At 49.8% G+C, this 18,205-nt stretch overlaps 1 protein-coding gene across 2 annotated transcripts in view; it reads left to right on the top strand.

The window, feature by feature from the left end:
• Window positions 1-18,205, top strand: part of WWP1 (WW domain containing E3 ubiquitin protein ligase 1) — a 1,173,512-nt gene that overhangs the window by 330,903 nt on the left and 824,404 nt on the right. For both annotated transcript variants that reach the window (XM_078687073.1, XM_078687072.1), the window contains exon 11: window positions 1,454-1,508. In XM_078687073.1, coding sequence (XP_078543199.1) covers window positions 1,454-1,508 — 55 coding nt within the window. The remainder of the gene's footprint in view (window positions 1-1,453; window positions 1,509-18,205) is intronic.

Here is an 18,205-nt window from a genome sequence, read left to right as displayed (position 1 = left end):
AGGTGCAGAAGTGTTTTGTCTGTTGGGTTGCTTGTGTTTGAGGCTCTCACTGGTTAGGTCAACCTGGAGATATGTACAAAACAAGGCGGTAGGAGCTTTGAAGTCCCTGACCTCGATATGCTAAATCACTAACCATCCTGGTGGAAGAGGCGTGAACACCTTCCTCTGGGGCAGGCATTGTTTCTGACCTCGGAGAGCATGAGCTCTCCTCAGCAGGGCCTTAAACTAATCTGTGGTGGCAAGCTGGTTGATATCAATCATGCAGCACACTAGACAGCGATAGATTTTTCAGGGAGCACCTCTAAGGTGCCCTCTGGGTACATGTCATAATAAATCAAGTACTGGCAATGGTACTGATTTAGTAAGACAAGGTGTTTGATACCAAACACTAGTATTTTCATTAAAACCAGTATGTAAAGATTTATGACCAGTGCCCAGTACATGTCTTAAGATGGCTTCCCTCAGCTCTTGCAAAATCCAGTAATAGAACTAGACATCACAGGGGTATATCTGCTCATCCTGGTATGTCCTCACATATGTTATAATGCACCTTACCTTCGGGATCAAAGGCCTTCTGTAGGGGTGACTTACATATAGTACCTAATGCGCGCTTTGGCATGGTAGAGGGTGCGTGCTCCATGTCATATTTCTTTGAATGGTTTGCACCATTTCACGCAGCCTGCAATGGCAGTCTCCATGCAATTTTGTGTGTGGGTCCCTTAGGGTGGCATAAGACATGTTGCAACCTTTTGACCCTATTTCATACCCATGCCCTAGGTATAAGGGTTACCATTTACCATGGACTCATTGGGCTGATAAAGTACTTGCCATTTGGGTTACATTGAGACTTCAACTGCTTTTAGGAGAAGGAGCACTGACACTGAGGCCTTTTTAGCAGGCCTTTGTGCACTGTCAGAGTTGAAAACTAGCATCTAAGTCAACATGGGGACAAAAGTTGGGGTACAACTGCAACACAATTCCAGTTTACTACAAAATATATTTATAGATCCTTAGACTTTGCTTCACATTTCATTCCCACCCTCTAGGCGGGAAAACAATCTATAAATGGAGTAGATGACTATGCACCTTATCACTAAGAGGAGGAGTCACAGTACCTCGTGACTCAAAAGTATTCTTCGGCACGAGATGTCTAGAGTATGCACAGCATGTGCATCTACAGCTCTGCATGCCTTGAACCGATGCTTACAGAGTATCATTTTTCTTATGACCTCATCACTGATTATATGGATTATGATTTAGTTTTGAACGTCCTTAGTTTTAATAACAATCCAGGTTAATACAATAATTTTGCTTTAATGGTAGTCATTCCGTAATTTGTTGCCATATGCAAAGGCTTTCATCTGTAGTCGATTTATGAGTTTGTTTTAAATTGTGATTCATTTGCATTGTTGATGTCTATTAACAAATGTTTTACATTTCTTTTCTACAACAGGCTTCAATGTTATCAGCTGAAAATGATCCTCTTGGACCTTTACCTCCAGGCTGGGGTATGTAAATTATCCATTTGTGTTTGATTGTTTAATAAATATAATATTGTGTGTCCCGTTGCAGTAGTAGTGCAATGATTCATTTCCCTTGAAGTGACTGAAGAAGCAAATTAATTTCCTCCTAGATAATATCATTTATATTCTCTTTTGGTTCTTGTTCCAGGGAGGGTGTACCTTGTAGATAGCTGGCACTTATTCGGTCCTACCTAGGTAGTGATATGTTCTCTAGATTTTCTAGAGAAACAGAGTTAGGTTTTGTAGACCCCCTGACACTTCTTAGTCAATGTGCCAGCTCATAACAGAAAACAGTTCTACAGTAACCATTCCACAGACCACTGAACCTTATTTGAGCAAGATGTTTTTCAGGTAACAATCAATCCCGTGAGCTACATCAAGAATAATTAGTGGAACCCCCAAACTTTCTTTCATTAAGGAATAACAGACACAAGAACACTAGAACACAATGGATACAAGTTAATTTTAAATCAAAAACCTAGCCTAGCGCACATGATATGAATTGAACCACAATTGAGACAAATAAAATGCCAGCTGCAACGTCCACCAAAAGTGTAAATAGGAGCTGCCACTTGCACATTATTGCTGGTATAAATGTATTGCAATACTTCCCTCATTCTGCTGTTTCTTAGCTGCTAATCTCATTCTAGCACAATATAAAATGACACCTATTTTGAGTTTCAGAGAGGGTATGTACAACAATAGAATTTTATTTTCACTGAAATAGAAAAGCCAGCTATTCTTGTTTCACAAGGCCAACTGCACTGATAAGCAAGCATGCAAAGGCTAAGTGCCTCCCATCCTGGTAGCCTTCAACTGGGATTAAAGATAATGTTTACTGCCTGTTCCAGTGTGGCCTGGCACGAGGATTACCCTCTCCAACCCCTCATTCTTTGTGTTCTGCTTTTATAACACTGTTTCACGGTTATAGAAACTCTCATAATAAATACTCAGTATAGAGTTTTATGATGCCTTTTCACTTATTTTCCTTCTTCAATATTGTGTTCTTTTGAAAAACAACAATAACTGAAACAGTTATCAACCTGCTAGAGGCCTGTCAGAAATCTAGAACAATGCAAAACAGAACAGTCACCACTTAGATTGTATAATGCAAATATATTCAAGCAGTCTTGACTGTCATGTTGCAGAACATAATATAAACTAATGAACATTCCAGTAACCCCTTATCTGCTGAGTCTTTTAAACTCCAGTGTTAAAGTTATGATTTCAACTTATCGGGGATGTAAAGTCAGAAAAAACTTGCATTGGTTCTTGGGAAATGAGAAACTGGAAGTAGTAACATTTTATCCATATTTAGGAAAAATCTTTACAAACAGGTGTTCCGGTAGCAATCATATGGGTCATTGTAAAGGCAAGGCAATTTCACAGGCCTTTGCAATCAATCGTTTGTATACATACTGCGGGAAAAGACACTTCACACACATTTTATCAGTCTATAAAACAAAAATACCAGCAGCATTGAGCTATGCCTGTGAAACAATAGATGCACAAGAGTGGGATAAATTTGAGAAAGTGGAGGGACGGATCTGGAGCCATATATGTAATTTGAATCGCGTTGCTCCTATTGCAGCGATTGGGCTTGAATTCGGGTTACTCTCCACTTATATGCCATCTATGGCTGCGTGCTTAAAATTGAGCAATGCACTAGTAAACAGCTCTGAGAACTTGTTGCGGGTATCACTATGTGAGGAAATCTTTGTCAGCATGAAAGAAAAGAGTGCTCTTTTAAGGAATCATTTAAAAGCCATGTAAATGTTCGGCTTAGATATGGGTAATGCGGCGGATCTCTGTCAACACGCTTTGAAAATCAGAATTAAAAAAATTATGGGGTTTCGCACGAAAGAGACACTAAAATGTGCGCAGAGAATAGTAATATTCATTGTATTGTGAGAAGTAGTATTTACAAAAAACCCCAACCATATGTTTTATGGAATCTTAAACATGGAGTATGTAGTTATTCTGTTGCTTAGACAGAATTTACTCCCTCTAAGAATCGTAATAGGAGCATGGAAGGGCATTGCTAGACAGGAAAGACTTTGTCACTTATGTAATTCCTGTATACAAGACTTAAATCATGTCCTATTTGTTTGCCCCACATTACAACCAGTACGTCGCAGATACCCAAGGAACTGCTTTTTAAAGTACAAAATCACCACAGCAGAAGAGGCCCTCAACTGTCTGCTGGCACCTCCATCTGAACTTGTTTGTTTTAAAATATTTAGCTTTTTAAATTTTTTAAAATTATGTATTGGAACAGTATCAATTAATTTATTATGTATGTCTCTGAGCACTTGCACTTTTCAAACTTTTTTTGCTGCTAATTAACGAGTACTGTATGTTGATTTACTATGTATGTATCTGAGCACTTGCACTTCTCCAACCTTTTTTGCTGCTAGCTAACCAGTACTGTATGCTGATTTACTGTGTATGTATCTGAGCTCTTGCACTACTCCAACACCTTGCTGCTAACTATCGAAGACTGTATGCTGAAAATTGTTCTGTGAAGTTTTATATATTCTTGCACTGGTATTACGCATTACAATGCTCACAGGTTTGCGCACTTCAGCAACCTGCCCCAAACAGTCACAGGTGAAGAACTCTCATCATGAATGGTAGTCATTATGTACAAATCCGTCCTGTCCACAAATTTCACAGCTAGCAGTTCCTCACTACGCAAGGCACTGCGTTTTTGCAAACAAGCTCTTTTGGGTAACCTTTACGGTTAGAGCGGATTGTGCTACAAGCAAAAGTGTCCACTTTTGAACAATTCCTTAAACCATTGCACAGCAGTGTAGACGTTATCAAGGTACGAATGGTGGCCTCTGTTAAACAGTCCTCTAGCAAGATCCCACAGAATTTTCTCTCAAACTCCAAAAGTGGACGGACAACCAGGGGGGGTCAATAGTGGAATCCCTACCAGTGTACACCCTGAAATTATAGACATATCCTGTCCTACTCTCAGACAACATATACATCTTAATTCCATAATGTGCCCTCTTGCTAGGAATGTACTGCCTAAAAACCAAAAAGCCCTTGAACAGGACCAAAGACTAATCAACAGCTATTTCTTTCCCTGGAGTATAGATCTCTGAAAATCAATCTACAAAGTGAACAAGAACAGGCCGAATCTTAAAAAGATGGTCACAGTCAGGGTGATCTTGTGGCAATGCCAAAGCGTTATCAACAAAATGCAGCATCTGAAGCAAAAGTAAATACCGATCACAACTCATAATTGCAGGAAATATGGCCGTTGCCTTTAAGGGACTGGTAGACCAATATGAAGCCATGGACGGCTTTTTTATGAAGCCCATCAAAAAAGTAAAACCTAAAAAGTTCTTCATCTCATCCAGTGGGAGTCCACCGGGTAGCTCTAGAGCGGGGCCTAAGTCTGGCAGTGTTGTCCCTCTAAAACTGTTCAGCATACAAATTAGTCTGCTCAACAATCTCAGCCAAAAATACATCATCCATAAACAACTGAAACAAGCATTTGCAATGCAAAAGGTCTCGCATTAGGAAAGTTTGAGCTATTGGTATTGTAAATGACAAATTTTTTATTTATGTGTTGGTTTTGAAAATAGCGAAATTAATAGCTTTGTTATTACCAATGACAATAGTTATACCTTTCGCAAATGTCACTCCTATAGCATTTGTAATGCAATATTGGCTTTTAGTTTTTTTTAATCATTAATAATTAAGTAAAAGTTATTGTAATTTGTATTGGCAATAGCTTAAACTTTTGTAAATAACTTTTGTGAAGATTATGTTCAGTGTATTTTATTGTGACGAAAATCCAAGAACAGAAGTGAAATATTAACATCTTTACTCCAGTATTGGAACTTTCATAGATTCACATGCCTGAATCATTCCCCGTCATCGAGACGGGAGTCTCCGGTATATAAAAAAGCAGTGCTTAGTAGTATAGCAAACTGAAAAGAGGCTTAGGCCCATTTCCCTTTTGCAACCCATAGCCTTTGTTATGTAAAAAAGGCCCAAACTTTTCCCTGAGCCAATCAGAGCTCCTCACCCTATAGAACACTCCTGAGAGAACCTTCTGCCCCTCAGATTTTTCTACCGCACGTTGTGCTAGGGAGTCTCTGCTCAAACTCTTTACTTCTACAGTATTTGGACTTGGATTTGAGGTTTTTTACATCAACCATGTCTGAGAAAGAGAAAAAAGGATTATTTAGAGCTTGTTCAACCTGCTCCAAGAAGAGGCTTTATACAGATGACCCTCACAAGGACTGCATCTACTGTCTCTACCCAGACCATAAGACAGCAGATTGTAAGGTATGTCGTACCTTTTCAAATAAGACCTTGAGAGATCGTGAGGGAAGGCTACTGATCTGGCTTCAGAAGGTCAAAGCCAGGAAGGAAATCCTCTCAAGTGAGAGTGAGGAGGAATCTGTGGCGTCGAAGAGATCTCAGAAGAGAAGTAGATCTCCTCAGACACATTCCTCGGGGGAAAGACCTGAGAAGGCCCCAAAAAAGACCACTCCAGGGTCTTCAGGGCACAGTCCCTCAAAATCCCCTTCAGTCTCATCTAAGTGGAAGAAGGGATCTGCTGGTGAGGTGAAAGGAGCAAAATCCACCTCAGATCCACCACAGTCGCCTCAGAAGATCAAGATACCCATCAAACGATCTTCTTCTGCGCCTACTGAGCAGAAATCAACTCCGTCGACGGGACCGTCGACTAAAAAGGTGCCATCGACGACGAAAACACCTCCGTCGTCGACGAAGAAGGAGAAGGCTGGTGAGAAAACAGCGTCGACGATTTCACCGTCGACGAAGGCGTCGACGACCGTGTCGACGACTGTGTCTACGACAGCGTCGACGACGGCAGTGTCGACGACAGCAGCGTCGACGAGGACTTTGCCGACGACGGCAGAGTCGAAGGCAGCGTCGACTAGGACGACTACGTCGACGAGGACAGCGTCGACGGTCACTACAACGTCGACGGTAGTGTCGACGACAATGACTTGGTCGACGGCGGTGGGAATCTCGTCGACGGGCTCGTCGACGATGGAAAAAACACCAAAAAAAAGGTTGGTGCCTTGGAGAAAACCTATAACACCTGCGGTTACATCTCCAAGCAAGGTCTCCCCATTGCTACCATCTCACTTACTGGAGGAGGAAGATTCGGATGAAGATGATGAGTATGGTGTTGCCAGTAGCCCTTCGCAGTTACAGGTCAAATGCCAAGAATATGATTCTGAGGAAGAATATGGGGGTTATCAAGAACAACCCCAGGAACAACATCGATATCGACAACAACAACGAGAGGAGATGACCAGTGTACCATCCTCTTTGAAGGATCTCCAAGGGATGTTGGAGGATTATAGGAAGAGATACCCAACGACTCCAGTCGCTCAACAGGCCATAGAGGCTACTCCACGTCCACGATCGGTTCCAGGAACTCCGATTCGTAGGAGAGAGATTGTGCCGGAACCTACTGTTAGGTCCCCACCACCGACAACACACCACGATACCTCGGCTGAGGATCAGAAGGATGGTGAGATTGCGGACACAAGTGCAGAATGGAATGACTATATCGCCCCATCACCTGCAACTCCTCCACAGAGACCAGTGGACTCTCCACCGGAGGACATTGGTGGATTTCATAATCTAATGGAGAGAGCCACTAAGAGGTTTGCACTGCCCATGACGGAATAGAAAACGGAATGTTTTCTATATGACTTTAAAGACTCGTATCGGAGATCTGTACGATCTTTACCTTAGTGTCTCATATTTGGAAAGAAGGATTGAAGGTCATGGAGACGCCAGCGACGGTAACACCGGTTCTGACCAGACTGGTTAAAAAGTATAAAGCACCAGTCGATGCTCCATCTTGCCTTTTAGGTCATCCCAAACCGGATTCTGTTATCACGCAGGCGGCACAACAGAAATCCAGGAACCCATCTGCTCCGATTGCAACACCTCCGGACAAGGAGGGCAGAAGGTTGGATAACGCAGGGAAGCGTTTCTCATTAATGTCTGCTCTGCTTGTAAGAGCAGCTAATGCCCTTGCAATATTGGGGAGGTATGACAGGCAGATGTGGTGCGACCTGTCTCCATACGTTAACCTGGTGCCAGATCCAGAGAAGCAGGAGGCGAAGAAAATTCTCATGGAAGGAGAGAGGACTTCGGCTGAAGTCATAGACTGCGCTATGGATATAGCGGCCACGGCATTTAGATCCCTGGGGGGAGCTGCAGTCCTGCGCAGGCAGGGTTGGCTGCGAGCAACAGCATTTAGGCCGGAAGTACAAAACAAGATCTTAGACCTCCCTTTCAATGGAGAAGAATTATTTGGAAAGCATATAGATGATACGCTGGAAAGTATCAAGAAGGATACTGATACAGCAAAGGCTCTGGGAACACTGCAGTACAGAAAACCCCCTTTTCGTGGCTCCAGGGGTAGAGGGCAATCCTCGTATAGAGGAGGATACCAACAAGGGAGATATTCATCATCTTATCAGTCCTCATCGCAGCCTTACCGTCAACAATATAACCAGCGTCAGTCTGGAGGATACACAAAATCAACTCCAAGAGGACGTGGTGGCCGAGGAAAGGATAACACCCGTCGGCAATGACAACCTCCATCTTCCGGCTCTGTTAGATACTCCCCTGGGTGGAAAGATTGCTCACTATCTTCACAATTGGCAGAAAATAACAACGGACCAATGGGTCCTCAAAATAGTACAATTCGGTCACACCCTAGAATTTCTTCAGACACCCCCTTGTACGCCACCGATGCACCAAAGAGCCAATCATCTGCATCAACTCCGGCAGGAGGTTCGGACAATGCTCCGAAAGGGAGCAATAGAACTGGTATCGAAATCCCAGGAAAACAAGAGGTTTTACTCCCGGTTTTTTCTTATCAAGAAAAACAAGCTCCAGTGGCGCCCCATTCTGGATCTCAGATCCTTAAACACCTATCTCAAGAAGCAATCTTTCAGGATGGTATCCCTACAGGACCTCCTTCTGCTATTAAACCCAGGAGATCATATGACCACATTGGACCTACAAGACGCGTATTTCCACGTGCCAATACATCCTGCACACAGGCAGTACCTTCGGTTCTGGGTAGCCGGAAGACATTACCAATTCAGGGTGCTGCCATTCGGCTTGAAGTCAGCGCCAAGAGTTTTCACGAAATGCCTGGCTCTAGTGGCGGCTGTGTTGAGGAAGCAAAGACATCAAATATTTCCGTACCTCGACGACTGGTTAGTCAAGGCACCATCGAAGACACAAGCCAGAGCGTCGACGCAAGCTTGCATAGACTTATTCGCCAATTTAGGATTGACTCTAAACGAGGAAAAGTCAAACCTCCACCCAGCAAGAGTGATCACATTTCTGGGGGCAATATTGGACACTGAATGCAACAAAGCGTTTCCCTCCGAGGAAAGACAACTGAGGATTGTGTCCCTCTTCCAAGACTTGGGAAAAAGAAAGTCTCTTTCAGTCCGCAGGTAAAAATCCTTACTGGGCACAATGTCCTCTTGTATTCCACTGGTACCTTGCTGCAGGCTAAGGATGAGACCATGGCAAGAACAGATCGATCTCCAATGGCGTCAGGCGGAGGGATCCTTCGACGATACAATACAGGTGACACCAGTCATGCTGCAGGCAGCAAAGTGGTGGACGCAAAAGGCAAATGTGTCTCAAGGACTGACGTTTCTAGCAAGAGCAGCTCCGCTAGTGGTAACGACGGATGCGTTGTTAGAAGGATGGGGAGCTTTCCTTTAGGACCTTCAGGTCAGCGGCCGTTGGAAGGCAGAGGAGCAGCAATTACATATAAATCTGCTGGAACTCAGGGCGATCCGCTTGGCATTACTGGCTTTTCTGACGAGGATAAAAGGTGCGCCGTTGTTGACAAGAACAGACAACACCACGGCGATGCATTATGTAAACAAGCAAGGGGGAACAAGATCCCTCTCCCTGTCTCAGGAAGTCCAGGAAATATGGGAATGGGCTATTCAGCAGGGAATATCATTGACAGCAGAACACCTCCCGGGGGATCAAAACGTCAAGGCAGATACTCTCAGCAGGTTAAAATCGTCCTGCCACGAATGGGAGCTAGATCAGAAGATCCTGGACAGCATCTTTTGAAGATGGGGAACACCGATGGTGGACCTCTTCGCTACAAAGGAAAACAGAAAATGCCAGTACTTCGCAAGCTGGCCTCCCCAGAGGGGATCTTGGGGGAATGCGTTTTCCATGGCATGGTCCGGCATCTTTGCCTACGGTTTTCCTCCAATTCCTCTTCTCCCCCGCGTACTGGTGAGGATCAAGAAAGAGCCGTGCAGGCTGATCCTAATAGCCCCGTGGTGGCCCAGACAACACTGGTTCACGGAACTGCTGCTACTGTCGGAGGACCGTCCAATTCGGTTGCGCCTGATTCCATCGCTTCTGACAATGTACAAGGGGCAGGTGCGCCATCCGGACCCAAAATCCTTGCGATTAGCAGCCTTTCTCCTGAACACTGTGAGTTTAGCCATCTGAACATCTCACATGAATGTAGGGAGATCTTGTCCAAGGCCAGAGCGGAGAGTACCAACAAAACCTACAGAATGAAATGGAAGAGGTTTTGTCTGTGGTGTAAGAGACATGATGTTCACCCTCTTACTGCTGCACTTCATCAAATTATACCTTACATTCTGCTGTTAGCAAAGTCAGGATTAGCACACGCCTCCATCAAGGTGCATTTGGCTGCGTTATCCCGCTACAGGAGGTCATCGTCAGGCCCATCTTTATGGTCCTCAAGGATTATCAATCAATTCATGAAAGGGATATTCAGAGTCTTTCCACCAGTAAAGCCTCCACCACCTTTATGGAATCTGAATATTGTACTCTCTCAATTGATGAAGCCACCATTTGAACCGATACACAGGGCAGACCTGAAGTTCTTGTCCTGTAAAGTGGCTCTTCTCATTGCATTAACTTCTGCGAGAAGAGTAGGTGAACTACAAGCGCTCACGATTCAGGAGCCTTTCTTGCAATTTCAAGAGGATAAAATGATTCTCAGGACAAACTCGAAGTTCATTCCTAAGGTGCCAACTGATTTTCATTTGAACGAACCATTGGTGCTGAAGCGTTTCTTCCCTCATCCATCAACAGTGGCAGAAAGAGTATTGCACTCGCTGGACGTTCAGAGATGTATGAAATTTTACTTGAAAGAAACTAAGGTGTTTCACAAGCCTTCCCAGTTATTTGTCGCCTTCAGCGCACCCAGAAAAGGTTTCCCGCTGTCAAAGAGGGGAGTTGCCAGATGGATTTCCAGTGCAATTGTCTACTGTCATCAAGCTGCTGGAAAGCCTTTGAATGCACGAGTCCGTGCCCATTCCACGAGGGCAGTGGCCACATCCACTGCATTGTTTGGAGGAGTGCCAATCCAGGATATCTGCAGAGCAGCAACCTGGGCATCTACGCACTCCTTCACCAGGCACTACTGCTTGGAGGCAGCCGCAGAATCGGATGCGGCGGTGGGAGAGGCGGTACTGCGGAATATCATCCAGTAACGGTGAGCCTTTCTTGCATCCCTCCATCCATAATTTCTTTTGTCTAAAAAGTCACATTTTATATAAGTATGTATATATGTATATGAGATTATGCTTCATTTTCTAATGGTATTGCATGATTATGTAATGTATCAGAAAAATGTCCTTTGTTTTTTCACTGCTCGCTATTCTGATTCAGGCATGTGCATCTATGAAAGTTCCAATACTGGAGTAAGAAAACAAGTTACTTACCTGTAACTTTAGTTCTCCAGTATTGGAATCTTTCATAGATTCACATGCACCCACCCTCCTCCCCTGAGAGGCTCACCTCGGATTTAGCACAAGAAGTGTGTTATATGCACAAGTGCGCGAAAAATCTGAGGGGCAGAAGGTTCTCTCAGGAGTGTTCTAGAGGGTGAGGAGCTCTGATTGGTTCAGGGAAAAGTTTGGGCCTTTTTTACATAACAAAGGCTATGGGTTGCAAAAGGGAAATGGGCCTAGGCCTCTTTTCAGTTTGCTATACTACTGAGGACTGCTTTTTTATATACCGGAGACTCCCGTCTCGACGACGGGGAATGATTCAGGCATGTGAATCTATGAAAGATTCCAATACTGGAGAACTAAAGTTACAGGTAAGTAACTTTGTTAGACGGGGACCTGGAGGGTCGGCCGAGCACAAGGGGAGAGGCCTCTGGTGAGGGCCGTCCCCAGCGATCGTACAGACAAGTAACTTCCCCCCCACAGATGGACACCACACGATCAGATTAACACCTTTTATAGGCAGTTCTTGAAGTAAGGTAGTACGATACAATGAGATCAGGACACGATGATCCTCTCAATTCTAGTCTCTATTAGGGAAGGGGGTAGCGGGACAGTCTTGGTACCCGTAGGTACGGCGGTGGAACGGTGATAGCTCACAATCCTCGAGCTCGGTGTTCGGACGGGTCAGACCGCGGCAGCGCCAGCAGGTCCCGAAGAGGTCGTAGGTGGCAACGGGCCGCGGCAGCGCCAGCAGGTCCCACGAGGATGAAGGTTGCAACGGGCCGCGGCAGCGCCAGCAGGTCCCACGAGGATGAAGGTTACAACGGGCCGCGGCAGCGCCAGCAGGTCCCACGAGGATGAAGGTTGCAACGGGCCGCGGCAGCGCCAGCAGGTCCCACGAGGATGAAGGTTACAACGGGCCGCGGCAGCGCCAGCAGGTCCCACGAGGATGAAGGTTGCAGAAGGCCGCGGCAGCGCCAGCAGGCAGGACAATAGTTCACAAGGCAGGGCTGCGGCAGCGCCAGCAGTCCGTCAAGGATGAGTTCGTCGCGGTGTCTCTTGACTCCAGGATACAACTGCCTTCCTGTTCTGGGGCTGCCTCAGTTATAGGTCTGGCACTCTTTGATGTCCGGACCCTCGCTCTTGGAGGTCGGGAGGTCCGGGATGAGGGAGTCCAGACACCCAGCAGGGGGGTGGAGCCAGCGCCCGGGGAGGCTGGGGGTGATCGGCACCTGGCGGGAGAGAGCCATCGACACTTCTTACTCCCATTGACCGGCCAAGTGGTCCGTTCACCTCCTGGGTGGATGGTGGTGCCGGGATGTCGGGGCCTGGCCAGGCCCGGGGTTGGGGTCGAGCTGAGGCCACGCGGCCTCGTGGTGCAGTGTCTAAGATGGCGGCTGGCCCGGGCAAGGGTGCTGACGGTGGCCCAGGCCAGGGACACAGGGATTCCCAGGAGCAGACGTCCCATGGGGGACGGGTTGGGGGTTGCTTCTGCGGGTAGTACCTGGAAGGCCGGTACCAGGGCCCTGTCATGCGGGGAGGGAGCGAGCCCTTCATGGGGCCTGTCCAACATGCGTCCCCCCCCCAGCTGAAGGCGGGGAGAGTCACCCATCCTCTTGGGGACTTTCCCCGTCGAGGCGGAAAAAGCAGGACAGGCCGTCCGCGTTGGCGTGGTCTTGACCAGGGCGATGCTCTACAGTGAAGTCCATCCCCTGCAGGGAGATGGACCATCGCAATAGTTTGGGGTTCTCCCCCCGCATTTGCATGAGCCATTGCAGGGGCCGATCTGTTTGTACCCGAAAGTGGGTTCCGAAGAGGTAAGGCCGGAGCTTCTTGAGGGCCCATACTACTGCGAAGGCCTCTCGCTCAATGGTGCTCCAGCGCTGTTCTCGGGGCAGTAGGCGTCTGCTGATGAAGGCCACTGGTTGGTCGACTCCTTCGGGGTTCAGTTGGGAGACGACGGCCCCAATACCATGGTCGGAGGCATCGGTCTGAACGATGAACTCGCGGCTGTAGTCGGGGGCCTGGAGCACAGGAGCGGTGCACATGGCGGCCTTCAGCTTCTCGAAGGCCGCTTGACAGTCGGGAGTCCAGTTGACTCTTTTTGGGTGATTCTTAGACGTGAGTTCCGTGAGGGGCCCCACAATGCTGCCATAGTCCTGCACGAACCGCCGGTAGTATCCGGTGAGCCCCAGGAAGGCTCGGACCTCGGTTTGTGTTTCGGGGGGTTGCCAGGACTGAATGGCAGCTACCTTGAGTTGGAGGGGGGCCACCAGACCGCTCCCCACTTGGTGTCCGAGGTAGGTCACGGACCCCTGGCCGATTTGGCACTTGCTGGCCTTTATGGTGAGGCCGGCCTGTTGGAGGGCCTGCAGGACCTCTCGGAGGTGGAGGAGGTGGTCTGTCCAGTGGCGGCTGTATACCGCGATGTCGTCCAGGTAGGCGGCGCTGAATTCTTCGAGGCCCGCCAATACCTGGTTCACCAGTCTTTGAAAAGTGGCTGGAGCGTTCTTCATGCCGAATGGCATCACTCTGAAATGGTAGTGCCCATCCGGGGTGGAGAAAGCGGAACGTTCTTGGGCCCTGGGGGTGAGGCCGATCTGCCAGTAGCCCGCTGTCAGGTCGAAGATGCTTAGGTAGCGGGCTGCCCCCATGCGGTCGACTAGTTCATCTGCTCGGGGGATAGGGTGAGCGTCGGTTCGGGTGACAGCGTTCAGACCCCGATAGTCGATGCAGAATCGGAGCTCAGGTGTGGTGCCCGGGGCCGCGGCCTTGGGGACCAGGACGACCGGTCTGGCCCAGGGACTGTCCGAAGGTTCGATGACCCCGAGGGCGAGCATCTTGGAGACCTCTTCTTGGATGCATGTACGTACCCGATCCGGTACTCGGTACGCCCGGTGTCGGACAGGAGGACTGTCCCCAGTGTCCACGTCGTGCAGGCACCAGGAGGTGACTCTGGGTGCGAGGGAGAACAGGTTTGCGAACGGCATCAGGAGGGCCCGACAATCTTGACGCTGCTCTGGGGTCAGGGCCTCGGAGAGTCGGACCCCGTCCACCGAACCATCTCTTTCACGGGTCCTCAGTAGGTCAGGGAGGGGCTCGGAGTCTCCTTCTGCGCCACTGTCGGTAGCCATCAGCAGGCTGAGCTCTGAGCGCACGAAGTGGGGTTTGAGTCTGTTGGCGTGGAGAACCCGGAGGGGGTTCCGGGGGGACTCCAGGTCGATGAGATAGGTGACGGGACTCTTGCGCTCGATCACCTTGAAGGGCCCTGTCCATTTGTCCTGCAAGGCACACGGTTCGATGGGGGACATCACCCATACCTGCTGACCCGGTTCAAACTCGATGGAGGAGGCATGTTGATCGTACCACTTCTTCATGTCCTCTTGACTGGCCTCAAGATTGGCTTTGGCGATCTCCCTGAATTTCCGGGTCTGATTGCGGAGGGTCAGGAGGTACTTGTAGACGTCTGGAGGGGTTTTTAGGGGGGCCATTTCCCATTCCTCCTTCACTAGGCTGAGAGGCCCGCGAACGGGGTGTCCGTACAGGAGTTCGAAGGGGCTGAAGCCGAGGGACTTCTGGGGGACTTCTCGGTAGGCGAAGAGGAGGCACGGTAGTAGCACGTCCCACTGGCGGCGTAGGGGTTCTTCTAGCCCCATGATCATCCCCTTGAGAGTGCGGTTGAACCGCTCGACCAGTCCGTTTCCCTGGGGGCGATAGGGGGTTGTGAATCGGTAAGTGACCCCGCACTGCTGCCAGAGGGATTTCATATACTTTGAAATAAAGTTCGTACCCCTGTCGCTGACGACTTCCCGGGGGAAGCCCACTCGAGAAAAGATCCCCATTAAGGCTCGACCCACTACTGGGGCTGTTATAGTACGAAGGGGGACCGCTTCAGGATAGCGGGTGGCGTGGTCCACCAGGACCAGGATGAAGCGATGCCCTTGTGCTGTTCGGGGGTCCAGGGGCCCCACAATGTCTATTCCCACCCTTTCGAACGGGGTGGTCACCACGGGGAATGGTTGTAGGGGTGCCTTGAGTTTGCGGCCGCTCTTCCCGCTGGCCTGGCAGGTCGGGCAGGACCGGCAGTGGTTGGAGACGTCATTTCTCATTTTGGGCCAAAAAAAGTGAGTCACCAGGCGGTGGTAGGTTTTGTCTTGCCCCAGGTGCCCAGCCAGGGGGACATCATGGGCCAAGTTCAACAGGAAGTCTCTGAAGCGGAGGGGCACCACCAGCACTCGACCGGCCCCCAGCTCTGCGATTCTCTGCTCGCTGTACAAGAGATCATTGTCCCAATAAACCCAGTGGGCCCCGGTGGTGTCTCCTTGGCCCTGGGCGAGCGCTTGCTGTCGCAGTCCCTCGAGGGAGGGACAGGTCTTTTGCTCCTGCCGGAATTGTTCTTGGGTGGGCCCCCCTTCTTGACGCCACTGAGCCAGGTCGGGAAGTTCGGGGGGCTGTGCGGACCCCTCTGGGGTTGGTTCCGGGTGGTCGGTATGGATGGAGTCTTCTTCGGGAGCGATCGGGGAAGGAGGTGCTGACCATTCGGGTTCTTCCGGTCTAGGGATGGTGCGGGTGGCCATGGACCGGGTGGTCACGCACGCCCAGTCCGGGAGACCCAACATCCCCAGATGCTCTCTTCTTTCAACAGCTGCCCACGGGGAGCTCTCGAGATCGTTCCCCAGGAGGCAGTCCACGGGGGCATCGTCGCGGACAGTTACTTTTAGCATGCCGGACACTCCTCCCCATTCGAAGGGGACGCAGGCCATCCGACACAGGCTCTCCGAATTGTCTGCCGATCGGACGGGGCAAAGAACGTTTGGCAGGATTTGTTCTGGGGTCACCATGTGACAGCGGACGGCCGTCACACTGGCCCCGGTGTCACGCAGGGCTTCGGCCTTGCGCCCATTTATGCTCACCCATTGGCTGTACTTCCGAGTGTTGGCTGGCAGGGGCACTCGGGTGCTCTCCCACCGGTCCGCCTCGGTGGCGAGCTGCCGTGGTTCAGTCAATTTACTGTGGAGGAGGTGCTGCCTGAGTTCGACGAAACAGTTGTTGGAGAGGTGCTCCCACACAATGAGATTGAAGAGTTGTTCGTAGGTGGTTACGTTGTTACCCTTGATCCACCCCTCGAAGGCTCGGCTGAAGTAGTTTACGTACTCCAACCAAGTTGTACCCGGGATCCGGGTGCAGTTGCGGAACCTCTGGCGGTACATTTCGGGCGTGAGCCCATATCGGCTGAGGAGGGCGGCCTTCATGTGGTCATAGGACGTCATTTGATGGTCCGGAAGCTGCAGCAGGGCATCACGGCCCTCATCGACGAATCTTCCCCATAGCCCAGCTCCCCAGTCACTTCGAGCGATCCGGTGGGCCGTCATGGCGATCTCGTATGCCTTGAACCACTGCTGTATGTCGTCGTTCCGGTGGTATTCTCGGACCACATCCTTGGGGATGTGGACCTTCTGTTCGGTAGTACCCGGGGAGCGCGGTGGCTCGGGCACCCCTAGGTTTGGGTTCAGTTTGCGTATTTCTATCTCTGCTAGTTTGCACTCGTGTTCGTATGCCAGTCTTTTTTCTTCGAGATCCCTCTGTCTGTTTTTCCTCTCGCTCTTCTCTTAGCCGTAAGTGTTCTAAGTTTATTTTCTGTTCCGCCAGCTTCAATTCTCCGTCTAATTTGAGCCGTGCCAAGTCTAGCTCGTGTAGTCTATTTTTTTCCCGCTCCTGGATCTCTTCTCGGGAGGGACCCGTTCTCCGTTCTTCCGTCAGGGTGGTGTTGACTTCCGGGGCTTCGAGGTCCCGGGGTGTGGCGGTATTCGTCTCTGTCCAGGCCTCTAGGGCGTTTTTGAAGTCTTCTTTTGTGCTTAGCCCGGTGGTAGCAATGCCTAAGTCCATGCAAAATTGTTTTAGCTCTCGGTGGCTGTATTCCTCCAGCTTTTCCATATGGAACTTCTCTGCCGATCCGCTCTCTTTGGTCGTCATTGTGGTTTAGTCGTAGGGTGAGTTACTATCTGTACGGTACGCGTTGGTTCGGATCGCGCCGCTGGCCACCAATGTTAGACGGGGACCTGGAGGGTCGGCCGAGCACAAGGGGAGAGGCCTCCGGTGAGGGCCGTCCCCAGCGATCGTACAGACAAGTAACTTCCCCCCCACAGATGGACACCACACGAAGATCAGATTAACACCTTTTATAGGCAGTTCTTGAAGTAAGGTAGTACGATACAATGAGATCAGGACACGATGATCCTCTCAATTCTAGTCTCTATTAGGGAAGGGGGTAGCGGGACAGTCTTGGTACCCGTAGGTACGGCGGTGGAACGGTGATAGCTCACAATCCTCGAGCTCGGTGTTCGGACGGGTCAGACCGCGGCAGCGCCAGCAGGTCCCGAAGAGGTCGTAGGTGGCAACGGGCCGCGGCAGCGCCAGCAGGTCCCACGAGGATGAAGGTTGCAACGGGCCGCGGCAGCGCCAGCAGGTCCCACGAGGATGAAGGTTACAACGGGCCGCGGCAGCGCCAGCAGGTCCCACGAGGATGAAGGTTGCAACGGGCCGCGGCAGCGCCAGCGGGTCCCACGAGGATGAAGGTTACAACGGGCCGCGGCAGCGCCACAGGTCCCACGAGGATGAAGGTTGCAGAAGGCCGCGGCAGCGCCAGCAGGCAGGACAATAGTTCACAAGGCAGGGCTGCGGCAGCGCCAGCAGTCCGTCAAGGATGAGTTTGTCGCGGTGTCTCTTGACTCCAGGATACAACTGCCTTCCTGTTCTGGGGCTGCCTCAGTTATAGGTCTGGCACTCTTTGATGTCCGGACCCTCGCTCTTGGAGGTCGGGAGGTCCGGGATGAGGGAGTCCAGACACCCAGCAGGGGGGTGGAGCCAGCGCCCGGGGAGGCTGGGGGTGATCGGCACCTGGCGGGA

This window comes from Lissotriton helveticus, chromosome 4_1 (genome assembly GCF_964261635.1).
Source record: "Lissotriton helveticus chromosome 4_1, aLisHel1.1, whole genome shotgun sequence".
NCBI classification, from domain to species: domain Eukaryota; kingdom Metazoa; phylum Chordata; class Amphibia; order Caudata; family Salamandridae; genus Lissotriton; species Lissotriton helveticus.
Note: the sequence above shows the minus strand (reverse complement) of the source record. Positions and strands in the feature narration are given on the sequence as shown.